The sequence below is a fragment of the Rattus norvegicus genome, chromosome 10, assembly GCF_021556685.1.
Source record: "Rattus norvegicus strain SHRSP/BbbUtx chromosome 10, alternate assembly SHRSP_T2T, whole genome shotgun sequence".
Taxonomy (NCBI): domain Eukaryota; kingdom Metazoa; phylum Chordata; class Mammalia; order Rodentia; family Muridae; genus Rattus; species Rattus norvegicus.
The window spans coordinates 109,370,763-109,384,960 of record NC_141543.1 but is presented as its reverse complement, the minus strand read 5'-3'; the positions used below and the strand labels follow the sequence as shown (position 1 = coordinate 109,384,960).

At 50.2% G+C, this 14,198-nt stretch overlaps 1 protein-coding gene and 1 non-coding gene across 10 annotated transcripts; one reads left to right on the top strand and one right to left on the bottom strand.

The window, feature by feature from the left end:
- Window positions 1-2,169: 2,169 nt before the first annotated feature.
- Window positions 2,170-13,138, bottom strand: C10h17orf99 (similar to human chromosome 17 open reading frame 99). Of its 9 annotated transcripts, none has more exons than XM_087575068.1 (6): window positions 13,029-13,138; window positions 11,679-11,711; window positions 6,969-7,256; window positions 3,477-3,746; window positions 3,203-3,326; window positions 2,170-2,324 (listed from the first exon to the last, which is right to left on the bottom strand). In XM_087575068.1, the coding sequence occupies exons 1-6, from the start codon at window positions 13,063-13,065 to the stop codon at window positions 2,249-2,251; spliced, it is 828 nt and encodes a 275-aa protein (XP_087431194.1). In that variant the 5' UTR covers window positions 13,066-13,138; the 3' UTR covers window positions 2,170-2,248. The 9 variants fall into 9 exon arrangements, with proteins under 9 accessions (XP_087431194.1, XP_087431196.1, XP_087431201.1 ...); XM_087575070.1 differs by having other exon boundaries at window positions 3,203-3,323; XM_087575075.1 differs by having other exon boundaries at window positions 11,661-11,711; window positions 13,029-13,062.
- LOC120095354 (U6 spliceosomal RNA) lies at window positions 4,821-4,924 on the top strand. Its single transcript, XR_015632528.1, has one exon. It is a non-coding gene; the product is annotated as a U6 spliceosomal RNA (small nuclear RNA).
- Window positions 13,139-14,198: the final 1,060 nt, after the last annotated feature.

Below are 14,198 nucleotides of genomic sequence, written 5' to 3'. Positions count from 1 at the left end.
TTCCGAAAACCCTCCAGACACCCAAATCCCACCAATCCAGAACCCAGGCTCATAAATACCTAGGCGTCACCATTCTGCTCCAGGCCAAAGGACTCGGGCATAAATTCTTGCCTAGCACGTCAGAGGCTCCCGGGTTCCTCTCTGGATTACAATATTAATAAATATGGCCCCCACCATTTTGGTTACTCTTCGCTCTGGAGCTAAGCCTGGGATAGAGTGAAGGACAGTCCTTTACCCACTCTTCCTGAACCTGCCAGACAAAAGGTTCTGAAGGACAGAGTGCCTGCACATCTCTAAACTTCAAGATCACATGCTGCAGAGAACCTGGTGGTTGTCTCAGGAGGAGAAAGAGGGCAGGAGAATAAGGAATTCAAGACCAGACTGAGCTATCTGAGATCCTGTCTCAGAACAAGTTCGCACACTCTAAGGAATGTAATTTTAAAAATTAGAACAAGGGGTTGGGGATTTAGCTCAGTGGTAGAGCGCTTGCCTAGCAAGCGCAAGGCCCTGGGTTCGGTCCCCAGCTCCGAAAAAAAGAAAAAAGGAAAAAAAAAATAAAACAAATAAAAATTAAAACATTAGTTCACAGAACCCAGCTCCTCCCCCCCTCCCACCCCCACCCCCACTTCCCCAAATAACGTCTGAAGACGTTGTGTGTCAACCCAGGGCCCCACACTGACTGCCAAGAAGCCCCCAGACACCCTTATGTTGACAACATGAATTTGTTGCCAAGGGAACCATGACTGTTGGGGGTGTAGAGGGTTGAGAAGTGAGGAGGGGAGACACAGAATGGAGTTGACAAGATGATGTTACCATAGTCACGTCAATGGATAAAAAATGGGACAGATACACCTCAGTAATGAGAGGGGCTGGACAGTAAGGGAGCTGAGGAAGAAACCTGAGCCACCAGAAGGAGTGTCACTGGGGAGAAGACAGGAGTAGGCACAAGAGGGGCCGTGCCTTCTAATAATCTATCAGCACTCTCGCCACACGCACAGAGAGCGTGACAAGAAGCTGGTAGGTGAGCCCAGGGCTACTCCTTGCCATCCTAAAATCTGTCCATGTGGGTCATGAGTGTTTGATGAAGGAGTCCTGACTAGCAGGACTGACACACTCTCTCTCTCTCTCTCTCTCTCTCTCTCTCTCTCTCTCTCTCTCTCTCTCTCTCTCCCTCTCCTTCCCTCCCTCCCTCCCTTCCTTCCTTCCTTTCTCCTACACAGAGAAACCCTGACTCAAAAAGCCAAAAGCAAAACCAAAACAACCTTTTCCCATTTACATGTAATTGGTTTGTGCCTGGGGTGGGTGGAGAGCATGAAATGACACATGTCATAAAAAGGACACCTTGTACACAGTGCTCACCTTCACAGTGAGGGTCCCCGGGATTGAACTCAGGCTTCCAGACTTGGCAGCAAACACCTTAACCCATCTCGCAGGCCCCTTTTCAGATTTTTGAGACAGAGTCTTCGCTATGCAGCCTGACTGTCCTGGAACTCGCTACCATAGACCAGGCTGGCCTCTAGCTTGCAGAGATCCTCCCGCTTCTGCCTACCACATAGTGGAACCAGAGGCGTATGCCAGCCAGCATACCTAGCCAGCACCTCAATTTTCATTTATCTTTTTGTTTGTCTGGTTCTTTGGAACTGGACTCATGTGCTTGACCTTGAACTCGTCCAGATCCTCCTCCCTCCACTCGGCAAGTTCTGGGATTACAGGTATGAGGCACCACACAGAGAAACCTTTTACTGTTGCCAAACTGTCAATGAACACCAGCTTGAGTGGTTATGCAACCCCAGGCGGGGTCGTGACCAGAAATTTAAGAAGCTGGGCTTCAGTGCATCAGAGAGTAGGAGCAGGCGCACCCACTCAGTCAGGCACTCCTGTGCTTTCTTGGAGCAATCATTGCTCACCAACGGCCACTCACTCACTCACTCACTCGGCAGGGATCCCACACAGTACGATTTTATTCCCTCGGGCCTCCTTCACACGAATGCTCTAGATTTCTGGGCCTCTTTTGGGGTACACTACGTTTGGTACCTTGATCTGCACCCCGTCTATTTTTATCAAGGTTTATTTTTTTATTTTTTATTTTATTTTTATTTTTTTGGTTCTTTTTTTCGGAGCTGGGGACCGAACCCAGGGCCTTGCGCTTCCTAGGCAAGAGCTCTACCACTGAGCTAAATCCCCAACCCCAAGTTTATTTTTTTAAAGAATTACTTATTTTATTTATATAAATACACTGTAGCTGTCTTCAGAAGAGGGCATCAGGTTCCGTTACACGTGGTTGTGAGCCACCATGAGGTTGCTGGGAATTGAACTCAGGAACTCTGGAAGAGCAGTCAGTGTTCTTAACCACTGAGCCATCTCTTCAGCCCTGCACCCCCTTTCTATCCCCTACTCCCCAGGCTCTTTTTTGCTCCATTGGTGGGTTCTTGTTTAGGGCAGGGAGGCAAGCCCAAGGCTCTGTCTTCTGGTCACAACCTGATGACAAGGGAGTTAGTCCAGGTCAGACAGACTCACCAGATCCTGTGGTGCCGGGAGCACCGGTGAGCTCACTCACCCCACTAAGTGCACTGAATCACCAAGAGGCCACTCGTTGGTCCCTGGTCACATGTTAGTGGGAGCTAGGCTTTCGCACCCATTTTATAGAGGAAAACAATGAGTCTCAGAGAGGTGACATGCTCTCCTATGAGTCTGGCCCCTGGAGAAGATGGTCTCGGGAGGATGAACCATAAAGTCCAGCAGGTGCCAAGTTGAGATGTTCAAGAGAACAGAAGTGATCATAACCTAAAGGCCAGTACTGGGTCTGCACAGAGATCTCTGGTGCTTGGAACCAGAGCACACAAATGCCCTGGCCACTGTCCATGTCAGAGATGTGAAGGCTTGAGGAGAAGGTAACCTGGGAAGCTTTCCCTCTGCCGAAAGGCTGACCAGTGAGACTGTGTGGTGGGCAGAGCTCCTGACCCACCCTGGTCCCTAGAGGCCCTATGAGGCCCATTGGGAAATCCCTCACCAGATGTCGGCTGGGAGCCATGGTTAGGGTGGAGTGTGTAAGGATCTTTCCTTTGGCTTTAATAAGCAGCTTCAGGTCAAGCCTTATTTTACAAACCCAGTCTCACAAGACGAACCTGCTGTTCCCACTCAGGACACTGGATTGTCACTGAGGTGGTCAGCCGCCCCGCCACACCAAGCTCCCACAGCTTACCTGGTCAAGTTCAGCATCCCGGAGGTAATAACTACAATGGAGATGAGGCTGCCAGCCAGAATGCAGGTGGGTGCCAGGGGTAGCTCCCCTGTGAGGGTGGTTACGAGTTCGGATCGGGCCTCTGCTATAAAAGGGGCAAGAGAGTCATGCAGCAACCCTTGGACCTGCCCTGCCCTGCCCTGCACAGTGGCCAGGTTCAGCCGTTCCCCAGCCCAAACCACCTTCCTGAACATGGGTGTAGCTCCCTGCTCCAGGCCCAGAAGGACCTGCTCACCTGGGGGCAGCAGGATGAGGGCACTACTGTCCACGCTGATACTGTTTTCAGCTACGCACTGGAACCCACTGGAGGTCTCGGACAGCGGGAGGGAGAAGTTGGCAGGCTTTCCGTGGAGTGGCCTTTGCTGTGCCAATACACGCCCATCATTCCCCACCAGGCGGTAGGTGATGGGTGGGCTGCCTGAGGATGCCAGGCAGGACAGCTCTGCAGTGGGACCTGAATCCCCATCCCGTAGGACGAAGTCAGCCTGCAGCTGAGACACTGGCTCTGACGGGGTGGAAGAGGGTAGCATAGGTGTGGTGGAAAAGCTTTTCACATCCCAAATAAATTCTCCTCCTGATGTGTCAAGTGAACCCAGAGACTTAATGTGACTGCTACCTTCTCCCCCAGCCAGCGTGCCCTCTGCACCGAATGTCCAGGCTTCTGGACGGTTTGTAGTATATATGATACAATTTCATCTTTAACATGTACTTTAAAGAAATTCTTTTTTTTTTTTTTTGTCCTTGTTGTTTTTGAAGCAGGGTCTCTCTACAGATAGCTCTGGCTATCGGAACTCCCTCTGTACACCAGGCTGAACTTGAACACAGGGATCTTCCTGCTTTTACAGTACTAGGATTAAAGGCGCATACCACCACATGGCAAATTGTTTTGGACTAAGCTTTTGAGGGAATCATGCTGGAGAAAAAAAAGTGGAGGCCCAAGAGCTAAGTCCCACCTTACCAAGCTAACACCAAGCAGTTTATCTAAGAAGGTAGCGAGACAGTCAGGTTTCCCAGGCAGCCAGCAGGGGTGCTGGAGAGATGGCTCAGTGGTTAAGAGCACCACATTGCTCTTCTAGAGGTCCTGAGTTCAAATCCCAGCAACCACATGGTGGCTCACAGCCATCTGTAATGAGATCAGGTGCCGTCTTCTGTTCTGGTGTGTCTGAAGACAGCTACAATATATATATATATGTATACACACACACACACACACACATATATATATTTAAAAAAAGAATCTGGGGCAGAAAATAACAAACAAGGAAAACAAAGGGCTGGAGAGGCTCGGCCATTGAGTGTTACTGATTTGCAGAGGACCTAACTTAGACTCCCAATACCCATGTCGAGTGGCTCCCAACAACTTGTAACTCTAACTCCGGGAAATGTAAGACTTGGCCTCCAAAGACACCTTTTCATACCACACATAATTCTAAATAAATAAACAGACTGGGCAGTGGCATCACATGCCTTTAGTTGGAAGGCAGAGGCAGGTGGATTTCTGGGTTCAAAGCCAGCCATATACTGAGTTCCACGACAGCCAGAGCTACACAGAGAAACTCTGTCTTGAAAGACAAAACAAGTGCCCGCCTCGGCACATATACTAAAATTGGAACAATACAGAGAAGATTATCATGGCCCCTGCGCAAGGGTGACACACAAATTCATGAAGCGTTCCGTAAAAACAAAACAAAACAAAGCTACTTTTCTTTTCCAAGGATCCCAGTTTGGTTCTCAGAACCCACACGGTAGCTCACAGTGATCAGCGACTCCACCTCCGGGATTGTTATCTGGCCGCTATGATGCCGCACACATGGGGTGCACAGGCAAAACACTCATGCACATAAAAGGAAAATAAATCTTTAAGCTGGGCTAAGGATGTAGCTCAGTGATAGGATGCTCTCCTGGACTGACAGCCTCTGGCTCAGGGATGAGAGGTGAGAGCTATGGAACAGGATGGCTGGGCTATCTCTCAGTCCAAGACAAGCTCCTTCAGGACAAGAAGAATCAGGTGCTGGAGTACTCGGTCGGACGCTCTGAGCATCCGGACTGACCAGTAGCTACCTGTTCCTGATGGTCTCAGACTCATCAGGTCAGAACACAACCCTTCTGCCCCCTGGGGTGGCCGTGTTATCATTTTGTCCCACAGAGGAAGCAGCTGAGGTCCAGATATTGAGAGACTTGTCCACAACCCCACAGCCAGCTCGGAAGAGACCCCAGCCTTCCTCCTGCTGGGCTTCGGGACCTACGCAACCATTTGGGGGTGGGGGGGTTGGTTTTTGTTTGTTTTTCGAGATATGGTTTCCCCGTGTCGCCCTGACTGTCCTGGAACTCACTCTGTAGACCAGGCTGGCCTTGAATTCAGAGATCCACCTGCCTCTGCTTCCGAAGCAGAGGGATTAAAGATGTCTCCACCACTGCCCGACCCGACCCTGTGCACTGTGGTGTTGATGCTGGGCTCACGGAGGCCACTGATACTTCCTGTTCCTAATAACGAACAGGAAGTGACCTCTGTGCTGGAAAGGGAAGAAAGGAAGGTCTAGAGTGGGTAGTGTTGGGAACGAAACCAGATGTGGCCACTTGTAGGTTGTCTAAGCAAGCCTCTCAAAGTCAGAGAACTTCAGTTTGCACAGTGACCGTGGAGAAGCTGACCAGCCCCCAGTGGGGGTGGGTGACGTAACCAACAGAACTAACAGCAACCCCCTGATCACCAGCCCCAAGCCAGGCCCCACCTGTAGGTTGATGTGGTTATGCAGGTGAAGGCAGGTACAGGATAGAACGAGGCCTGTCATTGGACGAGAAGGAAGGATGGGCGGGAGAAAAGTTTTAGAGAGGCAGAGCGAGGAGGAGGCAGGCGAGAGAACATGGTGGTGGATGTTAAGGTTTCTCTCTGCACATTTTTTTTTTTTTTTGGTTCTTTTTTTTCGGAGCTGGGGACCGAACCCAGGGCCTTGTGCTTCCTAGGCAAGCGCTCTACCACTGAGCTAAATCCCCAGCCCTCTCTCTGCACATTTACAGGTTGTTATGGCTATTCTTTTTTTTTTAAAGATCTATTTATTTATTATATACACAGTATTCTGCATATATAGCTGCATGTCAGAAGAGGGCACCAGAGCTCATTACAGATGGTTGTGGGCCATCATGTGGTTGCTGGGAATTGAACTCAGGACCTTTGGAAGAGCAGTCAGTGCTCTTAACCACTGAGCCACCTCTCCAGCCCTGTTATGACTATTCTTAAGGGGTGGATGTGTACAGGGTTTTGTGTTGTCTAGATGGGCAAATTATATCTTCTCTAGTGGCTGTGAGTTTATCGTGTGGATGTACTGTGGACTGAGGATTTAACATGTAAATCCGATTGTTGGGTTGCAGTTTGTTGAGTCTTGATTTTACCGGGTGGCTGGAACCAGAGAGTTCGAGGCCAGCAGAGAGCCCCCGGGAGAGACACTAATCTGAGATGAATTAGCCATAGTTCCAATGGCCCGCTGGAGCCAGAACTAGTGACTGCCAGGGTGCATGCAGGAAACAGTTCCGCCCACTTTTTTATTTTTACTGCAACAGGCTGCTGCCTGGAGACTGTGTCCTCTGTCATCATGGATGAGTACAGCCTCAGAGGCAAGCAGTCTGTCCCTCCCCACTCTGCTGGCCTCTTCCTAGGTCTCCTCTAATCTCCTCCCTCCCTCAGGCCCTCCACTGATCTCCATCCCACCGGCCTCAGCAGCCCAGTACTCACTAGTCCACAGTTCAGAGTACATCTGCAGCCTGCTGCTGGGCCCATAGGTGCCCAGGTTCGAGGCCGCCTGGCAAGAGTAGGTGAGCAGGTCTGGGCTGGACTTGAGCGTGATATTGATGTTGAAGGAGGCCGGGGTGTAGTCACGCACAATCTTTTTTGCCACCAGGACACCTCGGCTAGCTATGAGAGAGTATGTGATGGGCCGGGGTGCCTCACGGATGTCACAGGTTATAAGCACTCGCCGACTTCGGGGATAAACTTCCAGTACTTTGTAGGCAATGGTGATGCCTGGGCAGAGAACCAGCCAGAGAAAGAAAGAAACCAAGATGATCAGACGCCCAAGGGAAACTCAGGGTTGACAATTCTTCAAAGAGTTAAATAATCGGAACCGGAGAGGAGGCTCAGTGGCCCAGAGCACTTCCAACTCGGGTCAGCTCACAACCAACTGTCACTCTGGGTCTCAGGGATGGACACGCTCTCCTGGCCCTCCGAGGACAGCTATAGGGTGGTTCACATAAACTCATGCAGATACATATACACATGAGCAAGTTGGTTTTTGAAAGAAGTGTAAACCTAAGGGTTGAGGGTATATCTCAGTGATAGAATATAAGGCCATTGGGCTGGAGAGATGGCTCAGTGGTTAGGAGCCCTGACTGCTCTTCCAGAGGTCCTGAGTTCAAATCCCAGTAACCACATGGCGGCTCACAACCATCTATAATGAGATCTGATTCCCTCTTCTGGTGTGCCTGAAGACTGTAACAATGTACTTATATATAATAAATAAGTAAATAAAAATTAAAAAAAGAAAAAGAAAAAGGTTATCAATCCCTGGGTTCTGCCCCCAGCACCATGAAAGAGGTGAGGGGAGGGGTGGAGATAAAAGAATTAGAGGCTACTCCTGGCCTAAAAGATTAACAATTGTAGTCCTAGACACATCCCAACAGAATTGATGACAGCCTTAGACAGATCCTTATATGCCTGCCAGGGCCACTCGCTCATGGCTACCTCTTTTTTTTTTTTTGGTTCTTTTTTTCGGAGCTGGGGACTGAACCCAGGGCCTTGCGCTTCCTAGGTAAGCGCTCTACCACTGAGCTAAATCCCCAGCCCCCATGGCTACCTCTTGAGGTGGAAACAGCTTCAGAACTTAACACTGGAACAAGACCTGGGCAAGGACTACGATTAGGTCTCAGGGACGAATGAGGGTCGAGAGGTGTGCCGCAACAGCAGAACCTGTGTTTGCATTGTGCGAGGTCGCAGATTGATTCCAGCGAGGTCAAAAGAAAGAAATGAGCCCAGCAGATGCCACAGACCCTATGAGACCTGACTCAACCTCCGAGAAGCCGGACACAAGGGAAACTGCTACATAAGTATACTTTGCCTTTTGTTGTCTGAAGGAGCTGGAGAGATGGCTCAGTGGTTAAGAACGCTTGCCACTCCTGCAGAAGGCCAGAGCTGGGTTGCCAGGCCCCACACCAGGCAGCTCATAACTGCCTCTATGTCCCATCCCAGGGGATCTGGTTCCTCTTTTGATCCTCTCAGGCATGCCTATGCAAGTGGCACTCACTCATATGGACGCAGAACACACATTCGTATAAATAAAAATAGCAAAAATAAATCTTAAGAAAGAAACACAAGCAGCTGCAGCTGCAGCTGCGGAGAGGGCTCTGCAGTAAAGAGAGTGTCACACAGTGGCTCTCAGATGCCTGTACCAACCCCACTATCAGCGGGAATCCAAGTCCTCTCCTGGCTTCTGTGGGTACCGCCTGAATATGGTTCACAGACAGACAGACAGACAGACAGACACACACAGAGAGAGAGAGAGAGAGAGAGAGAGAGAGAGCATGTGACATACACCTTTAATAATCTCAGCCTTTGGGGTTGGGGATTTAGCTCAGTGGTAGAGCGCTTGCCTAGGAAGCGCAAGGCCCTGGGTTCGGTCCTCAGCTCCGGAAAAAAAAAAAGAACCAAAAAAAAAAAAAAAAATCTCAGCCTTTGGGAGACAGAGGCAGGCAGATCTCTGTGAGTTTAAGGCTAACCTGATCTATATATTCCAGGACAGTCAAGACTACACAATGAAACCCCTCTCAAAGAAGATGGAGGAGGGGGGGGAGGGGGATGGGAAGTAGGGAGAGGGGAAGAGGGGAGGAGGATGAGGATGAAGAGGTAGTTAACCTCCCAGACTGTATACATTGCCCTTGCTCTACTGAGCCCTCGCCAGAGGACACCCATGGAGGAGGCATCCCAGGCTCCTGCAGACATTGGGAAGCCCCAGGCATCTGACCACTTTCTCTCAGATCCTAATTCCCATGACTGTTTCAGGGGAATTTTGTGTCTGCTGGCATTACAGCTGAGTATTGAGGTCAGATACTCCCCACCCCACAGCAGCGGATGACCCATTTTTGTCTAGTTGCTCCCCAACACCAACAGAGCCCACTTCTGTAGCTTTGTGAAAACTTTGTAAACTACCCCTCTTTGAGAGTTTCTTTGTTTGTTTGTTTTGGTTTGGTTTTTTTTGTTTTTTTTTTTATTTATTTATTTTGTATATGAGTACACTGTAGCTGTCTTCCGACACACCAGAAGAGGGCATCGGATCCCATTACAGATGGCTGTGAGCCACCATGTGGTTGCTGGGATTTGAACTCGGGACCTCTGGAAGAGTAGTCGGTGCTCTTAACCACTGAGCCATCTCTCCAGCCCCCTTGTTTTGTTTTTTTAGATCAAAATAGATTTCCAACCTGGACCTAATGCTAAAGCTGGATCCTCTCTGAGCACCGTCTGTCAGACTTCTGACAAGACTTTCGCCACCTTAATCTTTAGGGACAACAGGTCTCTTTCGGATCCAAACGACATGGTTGGGGCTGGACTCTGCCTCACTGAAGAAATGAGCTCAAGGCCAGGCTGTGGTTCTATGTCTGTCTATTTTTCTACCCCCTTCACAAGAAACAATGAGCTTGACTTGTAAAATCGAGAAGAAAACCAGTCCCTCTCATTTCCATTTCGGTGGCCGGGAATAGAAGCTTGGTTTGCATATGTACCAACTGTAAGCATTGAGAAAATACAGTTTGCTCCCAGAGGAGAAAACAGGGATGCTCTCTTTCCACATGAAGCCGGTGTGAGGCCGACTGCTGGGGTGTTGTTGTTGCTGTTTGTTTGTTTGTTCGTTTTATAGAATTAAAAAAAATATTGTTGTTTTTATTTATTTTGGTTTTTTTTTTAAGTTCTTGTCTTTTTAAAAAAGATTTATTTATTTTATTTATGTGAGTACACTGTCGCTGACTTCAGACACACCAGAAGAGGGCATCAGATCCCATTACAGATGGTTGTGAGCCACCATGTGGGTGCTGGGAATTGAACTCAGGACCTCTGGAAGAGCAGTCAGTGTTCTTAACCGCTGAGCCATCTCTCCGGCCCTTGTTTCTTGAGACAGGGTTTCTCTGTGTAGCCCTGGATGTCCTGGAACTCATTATGTGGACCAGGTTGACCTCAAACTCACAGAGATCCTCCTGCCTCTGCCTCCCCAGTGCAGGGACTGTAGGTGTGAACCACTACACCCATGCATGTTCTTATTCCTAAGAATAAGCCTGGGGTGTTCCCTCCATACTCTGTCCCTGCAGGAAGCTTGGGTTCTTCTATATTTGGTTTTATCCTGAAACATTGCTAACAGCCAAACATCAGCCTCCAGGGGTTGTGAGGGAACAAGGGATCAGCCAGCTTTTCAGAGACCCGTAGCAGAGCTGCGGCCATGGGCTGAGAGGACAAGAAGACAGGACCGCCTCTGCCTGGGTACTTTCCTGAGACCCAGCCACCAGCTCTTTTTTTAGCCGAGACACTAATAAACTCTTTCTTTTTTTGCAGAAAATGAGGAAATGGTAGTATGGTCTGTGCCTCATCTGAGTGAGATCTGCGTCAACACCGCCCTTAAGCAGAACAGAAGGGGATGCCCAGGGATGCAAGGTGGACAGGGAGACAGGGAGGGGACTGCCTGCCTCCACCTTGAGGGGTACAGGAGCTGCAGACATGGTGATGGAGGGCCAAGGGAGGGGTCCATCTAGGGGAAGGAGGTGAGAGGCAGAGGAAGATGGATAGAGCCTGGATGGAGTAGGCCCTTTGCCAGGACTACTGGGGAGGAAAAGAAGGGGGGGGGTAGGAAAGGAGAAAGGAGGGAGACAAAAAGAGGAGGAAAGGAGGGATTTATCTATCTATACGTGTGTGTGAGTGTGTGTGTGTGTGAGTGTGTGTGTGTGTGAGTGTGTGTGTGTGTGTATGTGTGTGTGAGTGTGTGTGTGTGTGAGTGTGTGTGTGTGTGATATCTTTATCCCCTCCTTTCCGATAAGCACACACTAGAGTTCCCCAGTCTTCTCTGGATTCCACTCATTAGGCAAGAGCTGTGGGACTTGCTTGGAGCAGGTGAATTTTGTTTCCTATGAAGACCTGGGCCCCGTGACCGCAGCTGCTGAGGATCCCTCCTCCTCCCACACTCCAAACTTCTCCTCTCTCATGTACCCTAGAGGCCTCATAACGGCCCACCCTGCGCTGTAGGGGTAGAGGCCAGAATTATCCATCTGGGTGCTCTCAAACTGTGTCCTCACCGTTCAATAACGTCTCCCAAGCCAAGGCACCTGCCACAGAATGCAGCTGTGACCCAGGTGTCCCCAGTTAGATCCATCTCCCTGCAGCGTGGGGGCTACTCACCTTCTGTCTGCTACTCACCTTCTGTCTGCTCCTCTGAGAAGACACAGGCAGCTATAAAAGAGGAGAGGGGTAAGGGAAGCCGGTAGAGGAGGGAAACTGTCCAGACAGCTTCCTTCCCCGGGCTGATTTCTGACAGTGAGGCCCCGGGGACCAGTTAGAATCTCTGATCACGAGTGTTTATCTTATCTTACTTTACCCAGGGTCTCTCTGTGTACTCCAGTCTGGCTTTGAACTCAGTATGTACCTGAGGGTGGCCTTGGACTCCTAATCTTTTTTTTTTTTTTTTTTTTTTTTCAGAGCTGGGGACCGAACCCAGGGCCTTGCGCTTGCTAGGCAAGTGCTCTACCGCTGAGCTAAATCCCCAAACCCTGGACTCCTAATCTTTCTGTCTCTAGTTCCTGAGTGCTGGACACACACACACACACACACACACACACACACACACACACACACATGCCATACATACATACACCATACCACATACATCACACACACACGCCACAAACATACACACACACACACATACACAAACACACATACCATGCACACATATACACACTCACATCACCCCACACACACACCATACCACACATACATACACCATACCACACACACACACACCACACCACACAGACATACACCACACCACACACACACACACACACACACACACCATACCATACCACATACACACCATACCACAAACATCACACACACACACACCACACACATACACACACACACCATACCACACATACATACACCATACCACATACATCACACACACACGCCACAAACATACACACACACACACATACACAAACACACATACCATGCACACATATACACACTCACATCACCCCACACACACACCATACCACACAGACATACACCATACCACACACACACACCACACCACACACACACACACACACACACACACACACCATACCATACCACATACACACCATACCACAAACATCACACACACACACACCACACACATACACATACACACCATACCACACACACACATCACACCATACCACACACACACACACACATCACACCATACACATGTGCACACCACACACCACACACAATACACACTCCAGTGGAATCCAAATGGCGGATGACTCCCTAACAAGGTCTTACGTACACAGGCTGTCTGCTGTCAATATTCTGCTCAGACCCTCCCATAGTCTCCTTCTGCTACTTTGGCTTCCAGGCTGCTCCTGCCTTTGGGTCTCTCTCTCTCTCTCTCTCTCTCTCTCTCTCTCTCTCTCTCTCTCTCTCTCTCTCTCTCTCTCTCTCTTTCTTGGCCCTTCCCATGATGCCTGCAGGAGACTCACCCAGCATGGGACTCACCCAGCATGGCGGAGAAGAACAGCGGAAGGCACCTCATGCTTCTGTGGGACTGGGGCTGAATGGAGCTCTGGGCGTCAGAAGCTTCCTGGTGTGGCCTCTCCACCCTGAGGCCCCCGATGCTCCTTGAGTGGATGCCTGCCTGCAGCTAGGAGATAACTTGAAGGCCGTGGCTCTCCAGGGGGCCGATACCTGACTCCAGGGACATCTGTGTCCTCCCCTCATTACCTGCAGGGGGTGGAGGGGGCAAGCAAGTGCCTACTGGGTTTGGGATGGGTAATTATCCTGGGGCACCGGCACGGGCCTAATGTTAACACTGGGAATCAGTGGGGTCCTGCTAAGGGGCAGGGAAGAAGGTGCTTTAGTATGCATTGTATTGAGCACCGTATTGAGCGCCGTAGACCAGGCATCTGCATAGCTGGTGCATTCTGTCTCCAAGTTAGACCTCAGGCGGGATGAGACTCCCTGTCACCTGAGAGTGTGGAGTCTTGTCCTTAAAGGAGTCCAGAGAAAGGCAAGGTCATCCCTTAAGGACCTAGATCCAGCCTAACCTGGACAAAGCGGGCCATGCTACTGACATTGGTGTGGCCTGGGCAGTGCCGTTCCTTCCAAGCCTAAGGCTACACCAGGGCCAGACCCACAGGGTCTGAGGGACGGAGAATCAAAGAAGCAGGTGAGATAAGCCCTGAAACATGCTACCCCATGGGAGACCACCCCTACAGTCTCCTACTAACCTGTGGCGTTCTGGGCAGGCTCAATGACTACCCAGGAGATGCCCGCCATCGTTGGCAGTTCCTTCACAGCAGAGGTCTCCGGCTGCCAAGTCACAGCCCTGTCATGTGTAGATGCTCCACAGAGCCTGACTGACCACTGCACTTAAGCCCCTAGTCCAGCCCTTTTCTCTAGGAAGGCCACTCTAGCCTGGTCCCCTCTTGCCACTCTTGGAGGACCTACAGAGGCCTAGTTTTATCAGGAAGCTGTCTGTGCTGTGGCCCCACAGCAAGGGAGCAGAGGAAAAAGCCGGGGGAAGAGCTAACAAAGGAGGCAGGTCGCCTGGACACCTGCTGTGTGCCTTGAGCCGGCTCTGACACTCAGCAGTGTACACCCTGCCCACGCCTGCTGTAAGGTTTCTTCAGTGGGAACTGGGGGAAGGGGAGAATGTTTTGACTTAGT

What these genes read in the sequence shown, in the direction of transcription:
- C10h17orf99 (XM_087575068.1), bottom strand. Translation starts at nt 13,065, where the DNA reads ATGAGGTGCCTTCCGCTGTTCTTCTCCGCCATGCTGG. An exon ending in GTTCTTCTCCGCCATGCTGG is followed by an intron (nt 11,712 to 13,028) that starts GTGAGTCCCATG and finishes CCTCTTTTATAG; the next exon opens with CTGCCTGTGTCTTCTCAGAG. An exon ending in CCTCATCCTGCTGCCCCCAG is followed by an intron (nt 3,327 to 3,476) that starts GTGAGCAGGTCC and finishes CCCCTTTTATAG; the next exon opens with CAGAGGCCCGATCCGAACTC.